The 22939-nt window shown below is 51.7% G+C and overlaps 1 protein-coding gene across 10 annotated transcripts; it reads left to right on the forward strand.

Moving 5' to 3' along the window:
* The first annotated feature begins 607 nt into the window (after positions 1-607).
* ZNF362 (zinc finger protein 362) lies at positions 608-22528 on the forward strand. 10 transcript variants are annotated; one of them, XM_088147627.1, is made up of 9 exons: positions 608-778; positions 9702-9907; positions 14138-14201; positions 16160-16406; positions 16842-17163; positions 17780-18004; positions 18585-18663; positions 19266-19424; positions 19838-22528. In XM_088147627.1, the coding sequence occupies exons 3-9, from the start codon at positions 14139-14141 to the stop codon at positions 19952-19954; spliced, it is 1212 nt and encodes a 403-aa protein (XP_088003753.1). In that variant the 5' UTR covers positions 608-778; positions 9702-9907; position 14138; the 3' UTR covers positions 19955-22528. The 10 variants fall into 10 exon arrangements, with proteins under 10 accessions (XP_088003753.1, XP_088003758.1, XP_088003754.1 ...); XM_088147628.1 differs by lacking the exon at positions 608-778 and adding an exon at positions 857-955; XM_088147630.1 differs by lacking the exon at positions 608-778 and adding an exon at positions 1199-1265.
* The last annotated feature ends 411 nt before the right edge of the window (positions 22529-22939 follow it).

The following is a 22939-nucleotide window of genomic DNA, read 5'->3' on the forward strand; positions in this document are numbered from 1 at the left end:
GAAGGGCCAGCCCAGGAACCCCCCCAAGCAGGGCTGTGGGGGGGAAGTAGCCCCCATCCGGCTCCTGTGAGGTGCTCTGCAAAATCTGGGCATATTTTGGTGCTGCTGCCCCCTCCTCGCCCCCCCGAACCCCCCCCCCTATATTTTCTTTGCTCCAACCCTCCTCGCTTTCCTCCTTCTCCTGCAAATGCCGACGCTGTCCAGGTTGCAAACTTCAAAATGTTTTGGGGGGGGAGGAAGAGACACCCTGCCAAGCCAGCAGAAGGTGGGGGGGGGGAGAGAGAAATCTTGCTGAAAGGGACAAAGAAGGAGAAAAAAAGAGCGAGAAACCTTGGGAAACAGGAGGGAGAAGGAGCGACCTTCCCTTCTAAGATTTTGCAAAGTTTCCTTTTTTCCTCCAAAGGGGGAGAGCCCGTCGCAAAGAGGGCTTCTCCTCTCCCCCCGCCCTTCTTTTAGCTGTTTTAAGCGATCTACAAAGATCTTCCATCTGCGGCTGCGGTTCGCCTTGACGAGGACCCAGAAGTGAACTGCAAAACGACCCGGAAGATTTGAACTAACCACCCAGCAAAGGGGTGGGGGGGAAGGGGGGGGCGGCGAGACAGAGAAAAAAAGAGAAGGGGGAAAAAACGGTAGATGTACCATCCCAGCTTCAGGCAGGGGGGCCCTGGAGGAAAAAAAACCACTCCCCCCCAAATTTGAGTGGATTAATTTCAAAAAAATATATATTAATCCCCTTCCCCCTTCCTGCGTATTTGCAAAAACACCTCCGCAGTTTAAGGTATATATGTCTATATCTGTCTGTCTATTTTTATTCTTTGACTTCTTGAACTCAAGAAGGCGGCGAGGCGGGGGGGGGGCAAAGGGAGGGGGCGGAAGGAGAAAAGAGTTTGGAAAAATGTATCCGTCTGTGGCAAACTTGCCCGCGCCCCTTCCTCGCGCGGCGCAGCGGAGGCAGGTCAGTCCGGCTCGCCCAGAGCCAGCAGGAAGCCCGGGCGGCGGGGGCGGCGGGGGTCTCTCCTGGGGGGCGGCTGCGGAAGGAGAGGAGGCTCGCATGCCTTGCCCCGGCCGCGCGGGGGGGCGCTTCGCTTCCCTTCCCGGCCTCTCCCGTTTCTCCTTCGCTGCCCCCCCGCGAGGCTCGAGCGGGAGGCGGAGGAGGAGAGGAGGAGGAGGAGGAGGAGGAGGAGGGGAAAAGAGGAAGCCGGGGGGGCGCCCATTTTCTTTGGAGACGGATCGCGGCTGAGTGGCAATTTGCAAGTCGAGCATGTGTAGGAAGTGTCTTGTTTTTTTTTAAATAAATAAAAAGCCGGGCGATTCAAATAGAGATCGGGAATACGAAAAAAAGGCTCCGAACCCTAAAATCATGCTAATAAAACACCCCCTTTTCGGCGCAGCCTTCCGGCCAACAATGATGCCATGCAAATAGAGACGATGGCAAAAAGGAGAGAGGTTGAGAATTTTGTTTCCCCCTTTTCCCCCTCCGACTTCGCAGTTTCGGGGCTGCCTGGCGGGGCGTGCGGATCCCCCCCCCCCAGTCCTTCCCCTCGCGGGGCGCTCGGGCTCGCTGCTTTTCCCTTTTTTTCCCAGATCTGCAGAATATGGCGTCCCCGTTCTGTTTTAAAAATAACAGCGGCTGCCATTTTTTCTCTCGCTTTTGTCTGCAAATGTTAATAAAAACTGCCCGAGCCGGGGGGGAGGGGGAGGCCGCCGGGGGGGAGGGGAGGGGGCGCCCGGAGGGGTGTTTTGCGCCGGTTCGGGGCTTTCAAGCGGTCTTCCTCGCGGTGCACTCGGGCGTCTCGCCGCGCGGGCAAGCGGGGCTGCGGCGCGGCGGAGCCCGGCGCTCGCCTCCTCGTCCCGCATCCCGCGCCTCCTGCATGCGAACTGCGCCGGGGCGGGGGGGCGAGGCGGGGAAGGGCCGTTTCGAGAGCCGGGGCGAACTTGTGCCAAAGTTGGCGATGAAAATATTGCGGAAAGCGGCTGGAAAAGCAATCCCGCGATGTACCCCGCATCTGTAATTTCGTCTTCTTCTTTTTTTCCTCTCGCTCCGTGTTTTTTTTTAGCGTGTGTTTCTCCTACAGTGTGCAGGGAGGGAGAGTGGACTGGAAAAGGGTTCTGCTCCTGGAAAAAAACAACTGTAGGAACTGCAAAATGTATCTTTTCGGATTGTTTGGTGTTTTATTTCCTCCCCCAAAATGGTGGGGAATGGTGTCCTCCCTCTCTCTTTCTTTTTCTTTCTTTCTTTCTTTCTTTCTTTCTTTCTTTCTTTCTTTCTTTCTTTCTTTCTTTCTTTCTTTCTTTCTTTCTTTCCTTTTTCTCGTTCCTTTCTTTCTTTCTCTTTTTTCCTTCTTCCTTCCCCCCCCCCAAAAAAAAATAGAGAGACAAATATATTGAACAATGCCACGTTTGCTGAGGAATAATTGGGGAAGTTTAACTGTTGGAACTGGAATGTGTGATTTTCACGGTGGAGAATTTGCAGCCTTCACCGATGGCGAGATTTCCTCCCCGTTTTGTTTTCCGGCGCCTTTCCTGGGTTTGTGAGTTGTGGAAGTGTTCAGATTTGTTTTAAAATATATACCGATGGACCCGCATCCCTTCCCCGCCTAGGTGGTCGCGTGTATGTGGCTCATGCTTCGTGTTGGGGGCAGAGGAGCGTGTTCCCCGGATCGCCCTTGGATCGCCGAGCAGCGAGGGGCTCGAGGCAGGAATTTCCGGGGGGGGCGGCTGGAGGGGTGCGCGGCTGCTTGGAAAAATCCTGCAAATTGCCCCTTCTTTTCACTCGCTGCGTGTTCCTCTGGAGTGTGCGCGGGTGCATTTCCTTTTGTTCAGTGTTCACCGTTTGGGGCGGGGGGGGGTCCTCTGCCCATGATCTGAAAGGCAGCCTGCCCTCCTCCGCTGCCAGCTCGAGTTAGCCTCGATTGGTGGCTATGCCACTCCGGCCCAGTTGTGAGGCCTTGGGAAAATGGACACATTTTGGGGAGGTGGTGCGCGGGTTTGGGGCTGCGGGGGGGGAGGTTTGGGGGAGGAGAGATTTGGGGTGGCCTCTTTATTTCCCCTTCCGTGCTGCAGAAAAACAAGTCCGTTTGGGGTGGCTTTGTTGGTGGCTGAGAATGGAGGGCAACTGAGAGATGCCACACCATCATTGCGCTGGGTTTGTTCTTCGAGCAAGAGGGACGTTTGTTGGACGGTGGGTGGGGCGAGTTTGGGGGCTTTGCCGAAGGGTCCTGACCCTTGGCCTGAAAGGGACGCGTTTCCTGACCCCTGTTTGCTTAGGTGGTCCAGGCGTGTCCCCTGGCTAAAAATGGGTTTTTATTTCTGGAGGAAAGACTCCGGCCTGTGTTGTGGAGACGCCGGTCTTCGCCAGCCCCAGCCCTGCCCTTCGGTTCCGGGAGGGGCTGCAGAGGCAGACCCTGGGCGAGGGACCCCGCTGGCGCTGAGGATGGGGCACCGGGAAGGCCCGTTTCCCGCCTCCCCCTGGGCTGGAAGAAGCCTGTGAAGGGGGCCGGAGAGGAGGCGGTCCGTTGTGTCTCTGCGTGAGTCCTGCTTTTCCAGCCAGTTGTGCCCCACATTCCTTAACCACCGATGACTAATTCTTCTAGATGTGGAGCCAGATTACTTGTCCACCTCTTCATTAATCCTCTCCCAGGCTTTTCAGGTGTTCGGATCCATTTTATTCATTTTTATATTGTTTCGTGGGACCATTATTACCATGGTTTATTTGATTCAGAAGCCGCCCGACCGTAAAAGGCCTCTCCACCCCAATACAATTTTCTGCGCTCCCCAGATGCTGCCCTGCACCGTTTTCTCTGTACTCATTCGACTCAGCCAGACGGGCAGTTATCCTGGCACCTGGTGGCAGCGAGTTCCTCCGTCCAGCTACCCGCCTTGCGGCAGACGAAACAAATTTTCCCTTTAATCAGCTCCGCGCGTCATATCTTTCAAGCTGCGCTGATCCCCGCAGGCCTGGTTTTTCCTAGTCCTCCTCGGGGATCTCCCATCGGGGGCCTGGCTTACGACTGAAAATCGCTGGCATCAGATTTTGTTTTCCTAGAAACATTTGCAGGATGGGGAAGGGATCAGGAAAAATAACCGCCTCACCTTGTCCATTTCCGCGCGGGTAAAACTGACCCCTTCCTTTTTTCCTAGAGACAGCCGTTGAAAACGTTGGGCTAATATTTTACTGAACGGCAGCGATGGCTTGTCTTGGAAGAAATCTAGGGCTTGATTACGCTTGTTCTTCATTATGATCTGTCCCTGCAGCCCCTGGGTGCCTGTTTTTCTCCCCCCCACCTCCAGCTGATCCAGATGTGCGTTCCTGTTGTCTCAAAAACCTTCCCTGCGTGTTTTTCCATTTGAGGATGCAGAGTTTGCTTCCAGAATTACTGTCAAGGAAGAACAGGTTTTCAGTGAAATGTTTAGGGCTGCGATGGGGTGTTGTGTGCTTACTTTGCTATCAAATGGCCAGGGGATGCGTGCATTTATGTGGGCGCTTGCACGTGTATGTTTGTGCATCCGTGGCACAGATAACAGCCTCCTTTCTCCAGTTTAGGAAGTGTGGCCAATCAACCAGGTTGCAAAGGAGTGGATAGGTGTGTCCCAGAAAGCGCCACGCCAGTGGAACTGCCCCCGCCACTTACAGCCCCCCAAGAGAAATTAAACTGAAATTCTCAAGCTTCCTGGGAATAAGAGCGGCCTCTTCTGCAGGAAGGAAAAAAATTACTCTGGAGAAATATCTAAGGCATTTGAATGTGTTCTGATGCATGCATTTGAGGAATATTTTCCCCTAAGATATGCGTAGCTGCGTGCCTGATTTTCATTTGGAGGACTGCGCGGCCAAAATTTTAATATTGGAAGATTACAGTCTCTGGGGATTTGTAGTTTTTCATTACATGAATTGATTTTTTCCCTTACTTTCAACGTGCTTGATCCCTTCTTTGTTTTCCCAACTATCTGCTAGTGTGACAGGCTTTCCAGCAAAGTTGGAAATGATGTGAAGTTTTGGGGGGGGGGGTTTCCCCTGCGGTTCTGAATCAAAGGAAATGTAATTGATTGTGCTTGTTTATTTATTTAATGAAGTAAAGCAAAGATTTAAAAATAGCACGTCTACTGGTCTGAAAATGAAATGAAATGAAATGAAATGAAATGAAATGAAATGAAATGAAATGGTCTGAAAACCAAAGTTAGACTGAAACTTTTGAGCGGGAGAAAACATAAATAACAACACTCATTGCAGTATATGATGGACTGCTTCTGCTGCAATTTTGTGTGTTTTTTAAGACATGGTTTGTTTGTGGCTTAGTGTATTTTGTAAACAGACTGTGGTTAAAGGAAATCACTTCTTAGTGTATCAATTCAGCCCTTGGGATTTATAAAACATGGTTTATAGTCTTGTAATATGTGAACCCAGCTAATTGTGGCTTATCAATAGACCATGCTTAGTGGAATCATGGCTTGTCTGAATGTTTGAACTGAATCATTGACACATATTTATGTGATTTAGATTTTAAGGGGAGGAAAAAGGGAAATTGAAGACATCAAAACTGTACGACTCTACAGGTAGTCCTCAACTTACGACCACTATAGGGACTGGAAAATTCCCTATTAGGCAGTGTTAATCAAGGTATCATGTGACCGCACCCGATTTTGCGACATTTCTTGTGGCGGTCATAAGGTGAACTTAAATAAATTCTCTTCTTATTGATAGATGCCTGAAAAGAATAAAATCCATGTTTTAGGTTCGATTAGAATTGTATTCATCCTCTTTTCTCAGTTTGACGCGTATGTTTCTTCCTTCGCTAGGTTGCTGATTAATTTTATCAGAAGGGGCATTCCTCTTTTGCTTAACCTGCAAAGGCAAACTTCCCCCTCAAATAAAACCGAACACGCTTTATTTTTTCCCTCCTAAAACTCTCTTTGCCATAGGTGGGAGAGTTAAAAGACTTTTCTGGGGTCTTCTCAAGCAAGTTTGATCTGGACCTGCGTCCCGATTGGAGAGAAATGAGCCAGAACTAGGCAGAGGTTCATCGGGCACCCTCCGTAGAAGAACATTGGGTGGTAATTAATTTTCACAGCCAACAATTGTTCTTTTGCACAGAAAACGCTTTTGAAACTCTTAGTCGCCTATGGTGAACCAGAGGGGCTTGGAGGCGACCAGAGAAAGGAAAATTTTGGAAATTTGAAATTCGCTTCTGTCTGTTCTTGCCTTGGTGGCTTTCAGAAATATGTACGTGCTGTCACTTATTTGCAGGAGCCTGTGGGAACCCGGCTTAGCCTCCTAGTGTTTTAACCTTCCCTGGATCGTGGACATAGTTTAGAAGACCTGTGGGATCAACCCAAAGCCAGTGTAGTTGAATGTGCTGTTTCCAAGAACGAAGGCCAAACGGAAGGCCCCTTAAGGCACGTCTTTCCCCAGCCCCTTGCATCCCCAGATAGACTGCCATTACATCTGAAGGTTCTGCTTTATTTTATCAACCAATAATTGTAGGAAGTGGGGATGGGACTCCCCCGCAGGACGTGCGGATATTTCTGTCGATTACAGAACAGAGTTTCCCAGTCTGATTCCCACCCACAATATTAGGACTGCCCAGAATTTCCTCCCGGCAGAATTGAAGCGCTACAACCTGTTTGCAAGGCCCCGGTTTGGGAGAAAAGGTTTTAGGGTCTGGAAATGCCGCAGTTCATCTCCCAAACATCTGGCAAACGAGGCAAAAATCTCCCCAAATTAAAATAGAAACACCGATTCAATCATTTCAGCCCTGATTTTCTTTCAGAATTGGAAAGGCTTCGCTTTCTTTGAGTACAGTAGCTGTTGGACCAAGAAGACTTTTGTCTGTTCTGGGGTGGGGAGTTTTGTCATGTCTCGTTATGTGACCAAAAGTGCCGGGAAGATAGTCCAAGGGGGCGTGCAGAGTGCTGATGTTCCAGTCACAAAATCATCAACGTTCGGCAGAATTGACCACTTCTTTTGGGTACCCATCAGTGATAGATTTGGGCAGGGCAGTATATCATCCAGAGAGGCAACAGTCAGACTCCCTTATAGGTGGCCCCTTGACTTGGCCTGTTCTTGTCAGTTCTGAATGCTTGAGGCGGCATCGAGGGGCGTCTTTTCACTGCAAGGCCAGAATGAAATGGGCAGACAGCCCGCGTGCCTTGGGGAACGCAACGAACCTGTTGTGAGGTTGTGATAGAAGCCGCGTGATTTATTCCAGGGGGTGATTAAAAACAGAAGCGTTGAACTTGTGGGTTTTTCCCTTCCCTGGCTGGGAGACTCAGTCGCTTCTGCGCCCTGGAAGCCACCCCGAGAAAAGCGAAGACGCCTCCACCGTCCAGAGAAGGCGGAACGAAGGCCGAAGATGCCCGTGGCCACACGCGGCATCTGGTTGCCAAGAAAATTGTGTAGCTGAAACAAATGCTAAGACCCCCCCCCCCAGGTTTGGAAGGAGCAGAGGATCCTAGAATCCTACCATAGAAAGGGACCTTGAAGGTCTTCTAGTCCAACCCCTGCCCCGGGCAGGAATCCTCCAACCATCTCGGACAATTGGCTGTCCCACTTGGCCCCGTTGATGGAGCCCCCAGGAGGGAGGCGGTTCCACTGGTTGGTGGCTCTCACGGCCAGGAAATTCCCCCTCCCCTTGAGTTTGTGGGGTGAGCTTTTATGAGCAGAACTGGAGTTCCCACGCCTGGTGCCCCAGCTCCACGATTCCCAACAACACGTTTGCAGTGTGGGACGTTGGAAGCTTGAACTTTCCAGGAGGAAAGCTTTGAGATGGAAACGCAGTGCACTAAATGAGATGCTTTAGGAATACCCGAACTTAAAGGGGCTGGAATAGGACACTCTAGCTCAGGTTTTACAAGGCAGGGCTCCGTTCAAAAGAGTGGCGGGCCAGCGATTCTTCAAAAGGACACCGCTGCGTTTGTGCTTGGCCATAAGTCAATGACTGACTCCTAGGAGGTGTGATGGGAGAGGCAAAGGTTCAGCTGTTAAAAGGGAAGCACCGGTTGGAGACCAAATAGCCACTGAGAGGTTTAAAGCTGCAGGCGCTGAGGCAGTTAAAGCGCTAACAGCTCTATGTCAGCGACTACAGAACAAGGCTGTATGGCTAGAGATGGGAAAAAGTGGCTGGGTATGTTGTATTCAGGAAGAGAAATGTAAGAGAAGGTACCATGTCATTTCTTGGGCTGTCAGATCTTGGTTGCAGCAACCTGGACCACCCCCAGGTGTCAGCCAAGAGCGTTGTCTGGGTCTGTTTTGCTGCCACCCCATGGCCCGTCAGAGTTCGGCAGCCCAGATCTGGTGGTCCTACCACTGCGGGTTGGAGAAAGGAGAAAGAGGAGCCATGCCCGGAGAGAGGAACGCCAAGCGAACAGGCAGTTTTCGGAAACAGGGACGTGACATTCCAGAGCAGGCGTGTGACGGGCCCCGGAGAGGGCAAGGGGATTAAGGATTTGGTTTATTGACTGCAGCAAGGCGTGTTCGATTCGTGAGAATGGGTCACGGTGCGCGTTGTATGAATGTGTACTCTGCTTAAGAGCTAACGGTGTGGATCACTGCGATTCTTCTGGGGGGCCTTTGCAGCGAGCAAGACGCTTGCGCGAGAACGAGGTCTTTCCGGGGTGTGACTTCAGCAGGGCTTCCTCCCCTGTCGCCGGGCTGCTGCTATGGTGTTTGTAGTCCTTCGCCCCAAAGCCGCTGGCTTTCTCTGCTCATCTCGGGTGACCGCCGTTGCTTCCTTGCCCTCAGATTTCTGCAACCCCAATGAGCTGATGCATCCGAAACCCTCCGCCGTAGCAAAGGAGGACTTATTCCCCCTGGATGGGAAGGGTGTCTTTAGAAAGAGGGATTTTGCCCAGGACCACAACTCGGAGGAAAAGGTGGAAACACACACATAGCCGGGTTCACGCAAGCCTCTGGTAGGTCAGGGTTGGCGTGACACTGCGCCATCCCCCGAGCTACAGAGGTGAACCAGGCCCTCCCCACGAATGGCGATGTGGTTCGCTGGGGCATTGCTGGTGGGTTCCTCAACCTGGTTTAGCCTGTTGGGTGAACCCAGGCTCCCAGAAGGGCCCGATTCACACACCTGGCTAGCCGTCCTTAGGGAGTCTTAGGGGTACAACCAGAAAGTCACCCGGACGCCTTTGCACTGGGCGCTGAGCTCTGGGCGTCTGCTGGAAGCCTCAAGGGCATCCCGGGTGCCTTGCCATCCCGTCCCCCCGTTGCAGAAGCCCATGCTAGCTATAGGAGGAGCTAACCCAGGTTAACCCAACCAGGTTTAGCCTGTTGTGTGACTGGAACATAAGGTACTCAGATTAAGGAGGGCCCCCCCCAGGGAAGTTCCCTTGCATGGTCGCCCTCTCTCAGGAGCGCCAGGATCTCGGTTTTCCTCCTGCACACCTGAAATGGGGCCCTTTCCCCATCGTTGGGCCCCCTCAGTCGTGAACACAAGAAGGCGGCTCGCGCCCAATTAGGGGGCAGAGTAAATAACCAACCGAGTCAGCTGAAGAGTTGACCCTCCATCCGATCCCCTTTCTAGGTGCCGTTGGACCCTGCTGCTGCCCTCTTGGCAGGGTCCCCCGAGATAGACTGCCCCTCCACACGAGGCTTATCATCCCCCCCGGCCCATGCTCAGCTCTTGCCAGGGGTTGGGCAATGTCGTTGGCACTCTGCCGCCGTTTCTCTGTGAAAAACATCTTATTTCTCTCTATTTCAGCCAGGCGAGAGGCCGAGGGGCCTCCAAGGCAGAAACCCCCCATGCCTGGGGGCGTAGCTTGTATTAACCGCAGTTGGGTAGGAACTGGCGGAGGCCGGGGACCCCTCCCGGCTTGAACCCGGCGGCTGGTGCGTGTCCCTGCCCGCACCAGAGGGGACAGCCTGGAGCCACAGCAACACTTCTCGACAGGGTATTGAAGACGCCCCGTGAGTACCGAGCTGCGGTTAACATCTTCCCTTCTTGCAGGGCTGCGACCGGACCCTGCACGGAGCTCGGGCGGGCCTCCGTGGGCCAGCAGTGGCCAGACCTGTCCCTTCCTTCCTTCCTTCCTTCCCCTTTGTGTCCAGCTGGAGGGCCTTCCCCTCATCCCAGCTCATGGCTGCTGAGAAACCAGGGCCGTGGGAATCAACCTGCGGGTTATCCCTTCCAGGGGTGTTCGAGGCCCCTCCCTGGCTCTTGGGCCCCCTCCCCCTTCAGGGGTAGCTTTTTCCGACCTGCTTCCTCTGAAGACCTGGATTGATTGCAAAAGTTGGGTTTGACCAGGGTTCGAAGGTCACGGTAATCAGCCTCTTCTGTCGCTAACCCTGACAGAGGATCCCCATGACCACTAGTGTGACAACTAGCCTTCAGGATGTGGTAGCTGCACTGATCCTCAACATTTTTATGTCAGTCCCTTCTTTGCCCATGTGGGAATGTTTGTGGATCTTCTGTGGGATCACAGGAAGCTTGCAGGGAACGACAGCATTACTTGAGTTTCTTTCTTTATAGCCTTGAATGCTGACAAGTTACTCACCACAAGTTACTAATTCACACTCAACAGTCTTCTCAAGTTTCTCCTGAATGTCTAATACATGCTGTAGAAATGTGAGTGCAAATATCACCAAGTATGAATTGGAGATTCAGTAGTTCATAAAAGCTGGATGGGAGCCACCTGAGTTCAGCAGAAGGGTCCTTGCTCGGCCCTGCCTACACAAACCCTGTCTGCAGAGCAAGTGAGGGATGACTTTTCCCTCTTGGTTTCCACAGGATGATAAATTTTGTTTGATGCAGGAAACCAGTTCTTCCCAATCTTCTTTGGGACTGGTCCCCCCTTGGGGAAGAGGAATTTTTGAGATTCATAGACCACAAAACTGTAGAGGCTGGCATAGCCATGTGCCCTATTTCTCCCCTCGCCCTGCATTAGCACATGGGTGTTGCTATTCCTTTAAAAGCACAAGGCTTCTCAACACCTGAACTCCAAGGCTGCTTTTAAAAGAAAATGAAAGAGGTGGTGATACTATCCTTGTTTTAAATTTGGGGGGAAAAAGATTGTGAAAGCAGAGTGTTCCCTCATTCTCACCCTGTGTTCCTTCCAGGCTGGCATCACGCATCCTATAAAGCCATGGTTTGTTTTAACCATGATTTAAGTAAGCACAAGGCAGGAAAACCATAAATTGTGGTTTGCTAATCATATCAAGCTGAAAATACATTGGGGCTCATGACGGACAATCTTGAATAAACCCAGCCTAAAGACCGATTCCTGTTTGGGGAGATGCGTTTCCAAAATCAGTGAGTGATTCAGGGATTCAGAGATGGGACAGAAAGACTGGTCCCTGGATGCTGAGAGCTGAGCCGAGAACAGTGACTCATACAGAGAAGCAAGAGTCAGATTTCTGGGTGGATGTATATTTTGAGTTCATGGGAACCTTTTTCCTAGAAAGTATTTTTTTGTATTTTAACATCAACCTCTCAAGATCATCTGCTTTTGGAAGGAGAAATGTCGAGGCTGTGTACCTGATGGTGGTGGGCGGAGCCATGGGTGAAATGGGTGGGGCCATCGATTTCTCTGTTTCTCTCCTCTTCTGTCTGCTTGTATCACCCGCGAAAGGACTGATAAGTTTTCTCAGAAGCTCCAAATTGTTTCCTTGTAAGAGTTTTTGAAATGGGTTTTGGTGGCAGGTTGCCACCCATCACTTGTGGCCCATGGCTTGTGGCTCAGGGAATGGGCGCGTACAGCGCTCTAACCAGGTTGACCAGTTGCCCCGCGTGCCAAATTTGGAAGGTCTGAAACGTGGTTAATTCTGCGTGTGGGCGTATGTGGCTTACCCAGCTGATCAGTTTGTGATTCGGTAGAAAGGGTGGACCTGGTACGCAGGAGAAGGACGTGGTTGGTACGGACTGAGCCAGGGTGTTCCTTCTGAATGAACAATGGAGGGCACCAAGGTTTGGCTGGACTAATAGAAATCAACCAGCTTGGTGGTCCAGGAAAACGCACCTAGAATGACTGCCAAGCGGAAGGGGTGTTTGCTTCCTTTGTAAAGTCCTTGCTCTCTCTCCACCTCAAATTATTCTTAGCCCCAACCTAACCCTAGGTGGGTTAGGCCGTAAAAGGATGACCAGGATGTATAGATGTGACTCAGATGCTGGACAGTTTGTATAGTTGGGATTCAAAGAAGGTTTCTTAGCAGACGCAGAACGTGGGAGAATCCCAGTCTGGGGTGACCGAAAGTGGTGACTTTGTGGATGATGGGTTATGAAGGGATATAGAACTGACCTTGGGGAGTGGGTGAGCGAGGAGGGATTTGCAGAAAAGATTACACAGAAAGAGGAGAGCGTGAGAAAAAAAGCTCAAAATATCCCCCCCTTGATTTTGTTAGGTATAAGATGAAGTAAAGAGAAACTCTGGCAGGCTTTCAAGATTCTGTTCTGTTACCCCACAACAATAAACTAGCTTTCCTGGTGTCTTTGCAGGGCCTGTGTCTTGACCTGGCCTACTTCAAAGGGCTGAGGGGGGTTGTGTGCTGTGTCCATTGGATCCCCCAAATGTCCCCCGCTGTGTTCTCCCAGCCTTCTCCCAGCCTGGACTAAAATGCATGGGGTGGCCACATAGAGTTCGCCCTCAAATCCACTGTACACCCAAGAGACTTTTCATTCTGAAGAACGCAAAAGTTTCCTCTTGCAGAAAACAGAAATGAACTGAAACCATTTCCTGACAGCAGGGAGACCCTCACTCATGGCGAAACTCCGCTTGACTTTCTGTTGAATGAGATGCTGTTTAATCCAGGGTGGTTCAAATTTTGCAGTTCGGTGTTTCCTGGAACAAGTGACTTTGGACACTGTTGTCGGGGTTCAGATATGTTGTTTTCCCCATGCAGTTCAGAGGCTTGATTTAGAGGACCTTCGACGCCCACACACCCCATTTTTATTGTCTGCTGCTTAAATCAAATGTCCACATTTTCCCAGGAAAAAAATAGAGGCATTACTGAAGGTCTCCCTCCTTTTTCACACGGGTATACGTATTTCATGGCCAGAAGATGCTTGGCATAAATGATTGACACCGACTTTCACCTGCGTTTGCCACTAGCGCAGACGTGGCGCCGAGGGGCAGCGTGTGTCCGCTGTTGCCCTGTTACAACTGTGTTGTCATTTCGAGCCCAGAACGACCGAAATTCCTATGCCATTTTGAGCAAAGGGGCTTCTAACTGGTGCTGATTTGAAGTGTGTTTTCTCAGTTCAAATTATTGGGTTTCCTCATTTCATCCACTGGTGCTGTGATTCACTCACTTCCTTGATCGGTTAATTTGTATTATCGCTGGAGATTGCCCTATAGGACCTTTGGGGTCATCTGTAACTCCAAAGGGGAAAACCTTTCAAAACTTGTTTCTCTTGACAAAGAAGTCATTTCTTTGAGAGGGTCGTAGATGTCTTTTTCCCATTCCTCCTTGCCTTGCATCAGAAGCCCAGGGAAGCAAAGTGGGGAGGGTTTAAAAGTGGGTCCAACTTTTTTTTTTTGTATTTTAAGAAATATTTTATGTTACCCGTGAGAGTTAGAGCTTGGTGGGGTTGAAAGATTTGATGTTTTGGTTTTGATGGGTTTTTTTTTAATCCTTCCCAATTCCACAAGTGAAAAAAACAGCTGTCTTGTCCCCCCATTTTTGATGCCAGTGTTTTGGGGTGCTGCAAATTCGGTTTTGGGGTGCTCCGAAGCCTTCTCTTTGGCTTCTACATAGCTTCACCCCGTCCTCACTGTTGGCAGCTCTGTCTTCTTCCATCCCAATCTCGGGGTTTGGATTTAAGGGGGAAAAGAAAGGGGGTCCCGTGGGGTGATAGCCAAAGCATCCTGCATTTTGCATGAAACTAGACTTAGAGCTAAAAGAGGCTTGTGGTCTTGACGGGATTTTTAAAACTATGGTTTAACCAGGTTCTCTTTGGTCTTGCACCCGGTTAGGAGAGAAAAAGGCAGAGCTCGTAGGATTCCAGATGTTTGCCCAACAAAGCAGCTGTTTTTCCCCCTGCCGTTTATTCTTCTGCTCCGGGTTTGGAATTTACTCGGGGTTCTTGGGCGCCTCCGCCTTTTCTGGAGCACGGTGGGGTTTGGGGAGGAAAACGGGCCGAGAAAAAACATCTGCAGTTCACAGCTGGCCCATAACCCCCTTTTTCCCATTCTTTCTCTTCAGAATGGCGGAGCCGCGCTTTAACAACACCTATTTCTGGCCACCGCCTCCCACCATGCCCAGTCAGGTAAGAACGCGATTCTCTGCTTCCAGGACCTGCAGCTCTTCCAAGCTGGCTGCCTGGTTTCAGCTTTCCAAAGTTTCTAGTCCTCAAGAACCAACGCTCACCCTACTGATTGGCTTGAGGCAGGAGAGTTTCGGTTTGATTTTTCCTGGAAATGTTAACCCCTTGACAGCCTGATAAACATTTATGTATGTAAGTCAAGGGAGCAATTTTGGGTTCAACTTTATCCCATCAAGGCTGCCTGGGAGGACAGGGGCTTCCACCAGGGGAATTGGCTTGTGGGGTAATTGATTCTACACTCCCCCCCCCCCGTCATCCTGAATGTTTTTAGTTTTTTTACGTATAGGATCTTTTTATATAGTCTGACTTTTTAAACTAATTAATGTGGATATTTATATTTTTAACAGTTTTCGGCTTTTACTTTAATTGTGAGCCGCCCAGAGTCATCCTCCGGGGGAGATGGGCAACGTACACATTTAATAAATACATAAATAAATTTTCACCCGCCATAGGAGAACAGTAGCCATTCCCCTAATTTTTTCATTATGAGCTTTGTGTATGTAAGAAAAAGAGTATTTTTTTTTCCTGAAGTCTTTTCTCATGTCTTGATTGCTGGAAAGACGCTTCCATTCGCCCTAGAGGAACAGGGGTGATTTTTATCCACACGGTTGCATCACTGGGAATGCTCCTTAAGTAGAAAATTTGCTTCATAAATGTAATTGGTGTTGATAAACAAATAGGGTAACTTGATAGGAATGAGGTCAGGAGAAGACAGTAAAACTTTTAAAGGAATAAGAGAGATCGGTCTCTTAAGGATTTGTGTGTGTGGATGATCTGGTTAATTAAATGGAAAAAAGATAATAAAGGAAAGGAAAGGAAAGGAAAGGAAAGGAAAGGAAAGGAAAGGAAAGGAAAGGAAAGGAAAGGAAAGGAAAGGAAAGGAAAGGAAAGGAAAGGAAAGGAAAGGAAAAAAGAAGGGAAGGGAAGGAAGGAAAGGAAGAGGGGGGGCAGGAGGAAGACAGGAATGAAAGAGGAAGGAAGGAGAATAAATGCTGCAAGATTTGCTAAGGGCTCTGCTACAAGGAAATCTATCAAGAAATTAAGTTATGAAATCTATTATATCGCTTTTTTAAAGGAAAAACTAAAAATCACAGTCGAGCTTTAAACTAAGAACACCTGGTTAACACACTATAGGTCGCCAACTAACATTATAAGCCATAGCCAATTAGATCAACCCTAGAAATCTAATTTCCCATGAAACTGACACACGGACTCTGTATGCAGAAAAACCCAAATCGGGGCTGTGGTACCAATCCATGTATTAGTTTGTGGTCCAGGAACCGAATCCAACATCTGATTGACTTTTTAAATACGACGTTATTCGGGACATCAAAGCGTATTGCCGCAACTTAATTAGCCGTTCTTCCAAATTCCCATTATAATTTTGAGGGAATGGGGAGGGAGATGTGGGGGAAACCACTGGGGAGCACCGTATTCATTGCATTTAGTAACATTCTGGAAGGATGACAAGGGTGTGTCCATGTGGGGCTCCGCTGTTTTCTTCTTCTGGGAAGTTTTGTCCCACCGTGCTGTTCGAGATTTCCTAGTGGCCTCCCCTCCACGACGACTTCGCTTCAGAGACCAGAAGAAGTTTGGTGGAAATACTTCAATTCCATTGAATCAGGTCTAGGGTGTAGACAAAATGCTTCTGTTGTTGAAATTGTTGTTAGTCCTTAAATTTGCCTTGGCTGCTACAGCTGGTTGTCCACCTCTCAAGCTCCACCCAGCAGGGCTGGCTGGGGAATTCTGGGAGTTGAAGTCCACATGTCTTCGTGTTGCCAAGGCTGAGAAACACAGATCTAGTCTGAGCCCTGCTCCTCGGCATCCTGCCGTTTCTAAGTCACGGACCTTTGGTTGCTCTGGGTCGGTCACCCCCTTCTCTCTTCTCTTCCGGTCACCAGCTGGACAATCTAGTTCTGATCAACAAAATCAAGGAGCAGCTTATGGCTGAGAAGATCCGTCCCCCCCACTTGCCCCCCACCTCGGTGTCTTCCCAGCAGCCCCTGCTGGTGCCTCCCTCGCCAGCGGAGAGCAGCCAGTCGATTATGTCCATCCCGAAGCTCCAGCAGGTCCCGGGGCTGCACCCCCAGGCGGTCCCCCAGCCAGACGTGGCCCTTCACGCTCGCCCTGCCACCAGCACCGTCACAGGTATGCAGACAAAAGGGGCAGCCGGAGTCAAGGTTCCGTTCCTCATTGTTACGGTGATTGGGTGCTGGTAGTGCTAAAGCAGGGTGGAGCTCTATGGATTCTGTTGTGCTGTTTTTCTGCAAAGGGCGCATCTCGTTGAATTTATTTTGGGGCAAGAAATACTGCAGGGAGGGGGCTGAGTGGGATGTTTGTGGAAGAAACACCGCTATTAGTAATCTTGCCTGTTGCACAGAATTTCTTTTTCGTCCGTGCATGTGCGTGTTTCTGTTCCCAGGGGTAAAATTGGGGCATTGCTTTGAAAAAGAGAAATACATGTATCATTTGTTGTTTATTAAAAAAAAAAATAGGGAGAGGAGAAGTGGGCTGAACCAAGCCGGGGGACGGGATGGGGTCCCCTCCTCGGGACTTTGCTCAGACTTTTCCCCCAACTTCTAGGTTTGGGGCTGGGGTCCCGCACTCCAGCCGTCAGCACCTCTGAATCCAGTGCGGGGACGGGCACCAGCACCCCTTCCACACCCACCTCCTCCAGCCAGAGCCATCTCATTGCCTCCTCGCCCACCCTCATTTCGGGGATCACCAGCCCCCCCCTCTTGGACTCCATCAAGACAATCCAGGGCCACAGCCTGCTGGGGGCCCCCAAGACCGAACGAGGCCGCAAGAAGATCAAGGCCGAGAACCCGTCGGGACCCCCGGTCCTCGTGGTCCCGTATCCTATTTTAGCTTCGGGAGACATCGGGAAAGAGGGCAAGACGTACAGGTGGGTACACGAAGCAGCTTCTGGCTCTAAATAAACGTGCGGTTTATGGTTGAATGCCAGGTTTCATTTCAAAGAGGAAATGGGACATGGGCGTGTTGAGACTTCCACGTCTTACAGAATCCATTACGGCCACCTGGGCGACTTTTCTTGCATCTTTGGTTTGAGAAACGGGTGCCCGCGCCAAAAGGGCCGCTGGGGCGGGCACGACCCGTCTCCAAACCAACAGCGGGTTAAAACCGCTCTTGCCCCCCATCTGTGCCAGTTTTGTTGGGGGCAGGTGGGACGCTGCCCCTAGAGATGGAGGTTTCACCCCCTCACCCCGCCAGGCTCCGTGGCCTCTCCTGGATTGGGTCCCCTCCGCTGCAGAGAGGGTAACGTGGCTGCGTCTTGTAGCAGCGAGTTCCAGGGATCAACGTCCAATTTTTTCCCGCCCGAGGCTTCCTTTCAACCTCCGTGCCGAGCGTGGTTATCTCAGCCTCCGTTTTTGCCCCCCAGGGGTGGTGTGTTCTCCTCCTCTTAAGCTTTTCTTCTTCCCCACGGAGCCCGGGCCGCGTCGTGGGCAGTCCCCTGAGCTCGGCCAGGGCCCCTCACCCTCCTCTTCCTCCCCGCCTCTCAGGTGTAAGGTCTGCCCACTTACCTTCTTCACCAAGTCGGAGATGCAGATCCACTCCAAGTCACACACGGAGGCCAAGCCGCACAAGTGCCCGCATTGCTCCAAGTCCTTTGCCAACGCCTCCTACCTGGCCCAGCACCTGCGCATCCACCTGGGCGTCAAGCCGTACCACTGTTCCTACTGTGAGAAGTCCTTCCGCCAGCTCTCCCACCTTCAGCAGCACACCCGGTGAGCCTCACCCCCCAGGGCGGTGGGGCGGCTTGAACCGTTGGGGGGAAAGCCAAGGGGTGGGGTTAAGTGGGAGAGGCGGAGTTACAAGGGAGGGGCGGAGCTGCAAGCACAGCACAGCAGGGCACAGGGGAACTGGAGCCCGGACGTTCACTCCTGAGTCCAGCTGGGCACACCTTGGGGGCACACCACCGGCTAGTGTGGGGCACAAGAGGGACGGGGCCTTGTCTTAGCAGGTTGTGTGAATGGACCTATCTCTAGAAATGACTCGTTAGTCTGAGCATTTCGTATCGTTTCACTTGTCCCTCCGTACCAGTGTTTCTCAACCTTGGCAACTTGAAGCGGGGTGGACTTCAACTCCCAGAATTCCCCAGCCAGCATGCTGGCTGGGGAATTCTGGGAGTTGAAGTCCACCCCGCTTCAAGTTGCCAAGGTTGAGAAACACTGGTGTAATCTTTGCTGCTCGAAACCCCAGCGTGAAATAGGAGCTTGGGCGAAGAAGGCGTCCGCTCGCTCCGTCGTTTCCAGCCAGGGTTCAGATGGCTTAGCGAAACGTCTCCTCTGTCTTGCTGCGTTTCAGAATTCATACTGGAGACAGACCTTACAAGTGCCCGCACGCCGGTTGCGAAAAGGCTTTCACACAGCTCTCTAACCTCCAGGTCAGTGGGGGAATCCGGGGGGACGGGGGGGGGCTAGACGGGAAGCTGGACCCCAGCTCGGTTGCAGAACGTCTGTGCCACAAGGAGAAAAACTGGAGGCAGGGCAAAATCTAAATAGTTTTGGTCAAACTCGGCCACTGCGAGAGGCGTGGACTTCAACGGCCAGAATTCCCCTGCTGGCTGGGGGAGTCTGGGAGCTGAAGTCCCCGCCTCTTAAAGTGGCCAGGTTTGAAAAACCTAAGTCTGCCCACGGCGGATCTGTCTCTTCTTTCACGCAAGAAACTGACATCTGGTTTCCTGCCAGGGAAATATTCTGTGTCAGGGCAACTCGGTGTCTCTCGGTACAATTTGAATGGTGTCCCTTGGCTTTCCATTCGTGCAATTGAGGAAATGCAGGGTTAGGAGGGACTCTCTGTCATCATCCGCAGATCCATTTATGTGACAATGTGGCAGTAGCTCGGGGAGGTGGGACGGGGTGCACTGGAGGCTTTCAGGTAGACTGCCACCGGCTCTGGAGTCTCGCTGTTGCAGGCTGGGCGGCCTTGGACTGTTCGTTGCTGGTTTACCTGATGCCACTCAATTTCCTCCCCACCGCCCTCCAGTCACACCAACGGCAGCATAATAAAGACAAACCGTATAAGTGTCCAAATTGCTACCGGGCGTACTCGGATTCGGCTTCGCTCCAGATCCACCTCTCGGCGCATGCAATCAAGCACGCGAAGGCCTACTGCTGCAGCATGTGCGGGCGAGCCTATACTTCAGTAAGTAAGCCCCCCTGGCGGGTTTGCGGTGGGGGAGAGTCAGGGTTGGGCAAGCCAGGGTTGGGCAAGGGTGCTTCGCTGGCGAGGTTTCCTGCAAACGCCAAGCCTTAATGCAGAGGTGAAAGATCATGGCTGCCCACGGACGGGCCTTAAACTGGGGGGAATTCGAAGGGCCCAAGTTGGAAGGGGTGACATTTGAAAGGCCGTTCCTGGCGCTGAAGCTACCGACCCTCCCACCCGTGGTTAACCTGTCGTATTGCGGCTCAGGAAACGGGGACGTCCTCCCGGTGCCTCCAGCAGGACCGGTGGGTGCATCGGGCCTCGCTGCACGGAGCCGACCCGGTGCGTTTTTCCAAGCTGGGCACTGTCCCCCTGCCTCAACTTCCCCTCTGTGGTTGTCCTCTCCTCCCTAGGAGACCTACTTGATGAAGCACATGTCGAAACACACGGTGGTGGAGCACCTCGTGAGCCAGCACTCTCCTCAGAGGACGGAGTCCCCCGGCATCCCCGTTCGGATATCCCTCATCTGAAACGCGGAGAGCGGCGCTCCCCTCGTGCGAAGGACCTTCACCAATTCCAGAAACTGGGAGACTGGAGGAGATCTTGGGATTATGCAACCCACCGCTCTCCTCTCCCCATGCTGCTTCCTCAGATTCCTTGGTGGTGTACAGCACTGTGCTCAGGAGGACCAAGAGACCCCAATCTGGCTCCCCCCACCCCCGAGCAACCTCGGGCCTTGACTATGTTTGTGGAGGGGATGTGTCCTCTTCGGTTTTGGGGACAACCAAAGACAATTCCACAGCACTTTCACCCTCCCCGCCTCGCTTCTCCCGGGGCACCGTTCTTCTGGGAAAGCTGCATTGTTTTTCCCCGCATTCCCTCGCTTTTCTTATTTCAGATCATCCCCCCCCCAAAAAAAAACATTGGCGCAGAGATTTCTAATGCCCTTATGGCACGGAGCACGAAATCCCTCTGGACTCCAGGCTGAAGCCATCGTGGGATCCTCCGGGACAAGGACAGTACAGCAAGGTACTTGGTGCTAAATCGGAAGGAGACCTGCCAACGTGGAAGCAGCCACAGCCTGGCGGGCGCAACAGGGCCACGGGCTGCACGCTGTACCCCTGCACCGCTGGAGGAACGCGAGCGAGAATCATGGGCCCGTGTGGTGGGAAAACCGAAAGGCACCTCTGTTCTTTTTCCAGAAACGGGAAGTTTTGGGAAGATTGCAAAACTCGGCGGGGAGACCCCGTGCACGTTGGGTGGGGGGGAAGAGTGGGAGCACTTGCAACAGTACGTCGCGAACGTCCACTGCGTCGGACACGGGTTGGACGCCCGGGTGGCCTGTGTCTCCTCCAAACTGTTGGATGGGCTCCGTCTTGAATGAAAGACGTGGAGATTGGCACCGGTCTTGGCAGCGAAAGAGGGCCTGGCTCTAGGAGACACGCAGCGGGGGGGGTGTCCGTCGCTTCCATGCAAAATGTGTTTCAGCCACGTCCAAGCTACGGCTAGGTGGTTGGGGCGCTATATTCCCAGTGTGTTGGGAAAAATTGCATTTGGTCGGCTGGGGTGCAACCTGGCCAAGTGAGTCTTCGAGGGAGAGGGCGCCAGGGCTCCTCGCTTTTACCTTTGCCACTCCCACTCCTCGCCCCCCCAGCCATAAGTCAGTCCCTCCCATTGTGTTGTCGCCCACCCGTTACCCCAGTTCACCTCTAGGTGACCAGCAGGAGCATCAACAGAAACCGGAAAGGTTTCTGGCTTTGGCTCCTGGTTGGCGCACGGGGCGCAGGAGCTGACCCTCCGTGGGGGAAGAGGTGATTTGCAGGGGACGCGTTTGTCACACGGGGGCGCGTCCCAGAGCTTTAGAAGCGGCCTTCCCCAGGCAGAGCAAAGAGCGCGTTATGCAGCTTTTAAATCTCAGGCGTACAGTGGCGGGGGGTCCCCCCGGGCTCGATCCCCCTGTAGCAATCAAGGCCTTCCTTCCACAGGCCAGCGAGCTCTGGCACAACCAGCTTCGTTTCTCAGAGGGCACCGTCAAAGGTCCTTATCATCTGTGCAGGACTTTGGTTCCCATCATCCCCAGCCCGCTGGCATCCACAACCCTTGAAGGGCACCCCTAGAGAAAACGAGCTTCCGCCCTTGCTTTTCTCCCCTCTTCCTCGGTCCTGCCTCGGGGGAGGCGCAGGACAGACTCTGCGCCCAGAGAAATGCCCAGAGACGGCCTTTTTGAAAGCCCCCCCCAAAAAGCTGGAAAGAAACCCCATTATTAACCTGATCCACAGCTAAGCTCTGCTTCCATCCTCCCGAAACCAGAACTACGAGCCCCCCCCCACAAACGGTTGCCACCCCCCACGCGAAGAGGGAAAGGGGGCTTTGCAGGAGAACCCAGCGCAATTCAGCTTTTGCCTGGTTTTTAAAGTGACACCTCAATTTTTGTCTAAATAGGGCGGGGGGGACCTCCAGCCCCCCACCCCCGCAACTTAAAACCCACCTCTCTCTAACCCCCCCCTTTGAGTTCCATGTTTTTTTTAGATATGAATTAACTATTTCTTTTTGAAAAGGAAAAAAAAAGTATTTTTAAGCCTTAAAATTGCTGTTTTTTTAAGCAAGTGGTTTCTTTCTTGCAATTTATACTGATTTGGTCCCCCCCCCCTTTTAAAATACCCGTATTTCTTTCTCTCTCGGTTTTGAATTGATGTTGTATGATATTCAATATTGTACTCTTTTCTTTTTTGGCATGTTAATAACTGTGTAAATAAGACTCTTATACATATTGTTAACACCTTTTTTTCTATATAAAAGCCCAGGAAACATCTAGCTAGCGCCCTAGTTATTATTACCCTTATTAAGGAAAAAAGGAAGAAAAGAGGGTTTTTTAAGAGAGGAAAGAATCGGAGGGAATCTCCTTCCACCCGCCTCCTAAGAGTCTTGGGTTGTGGAAGGACCACGGCCCCTCTCTCGTTCCGGGCAACGGTCTGCATCGTTCAGAAAAAGAAAGAAAAATAAAACCCAATATATGGAAATGACCACTTTTTAAAAGTTGCTTTGTACTTCTTCTCTGTTGTGGAAAAGCAAATAATAAAACGTCTTTCCGATTTTGGGCTGGACTTGGAGTTGCGGTCTTCTCCTTTTCGTGGGCAAAGGGTTGGCGAGGGCGGGGGGCTGTAGGTGCTGGGAGGCAGAGCAGCGGGGCTGCCAACGGGGGACGCCCCAAAAAGCAGCTTCCTTGGCCGACAGCCCCTGGGCTGCTGAGATTTAATCATCACTGATTGATTGATTGATCGGGTTTATACGCCGCCCACCTCGCTGTGTCAGTGACGTAAGAGATGTCTGTCGTGCCAGAGCAAAGCATCACCGTCGTAATTTGCCCACTGTAACTGTCGTGGGGCAGAGACCTGCCCTCTAACCCACACTAAAAAAAAATCTCTGCTCCTGACTTGGGGGGTCTGTTTTTACAATGGCTGGCCCTGCCCCAAAAGTATACCTCTATGTCCCCCTCAAGCAGTATTATTAGGCCA

The sequence above is a fragment of the Python bivittatus genome, unplaced genomic scaffold (genome assembly GCF_059951505.1).
Source record: "Python bivittatus isolate LINGU-HERP-01145 unplaced genomic scaffold, Pbiv_v1 ctg000510_np1212, whole genome shotgun sequence".
NCBI classification, from domain to species: Eukaryota; Metazoa; Chordata; class Lepidosauria; order Squamata; family Pythonidae; genus Python; species Python bivittatus.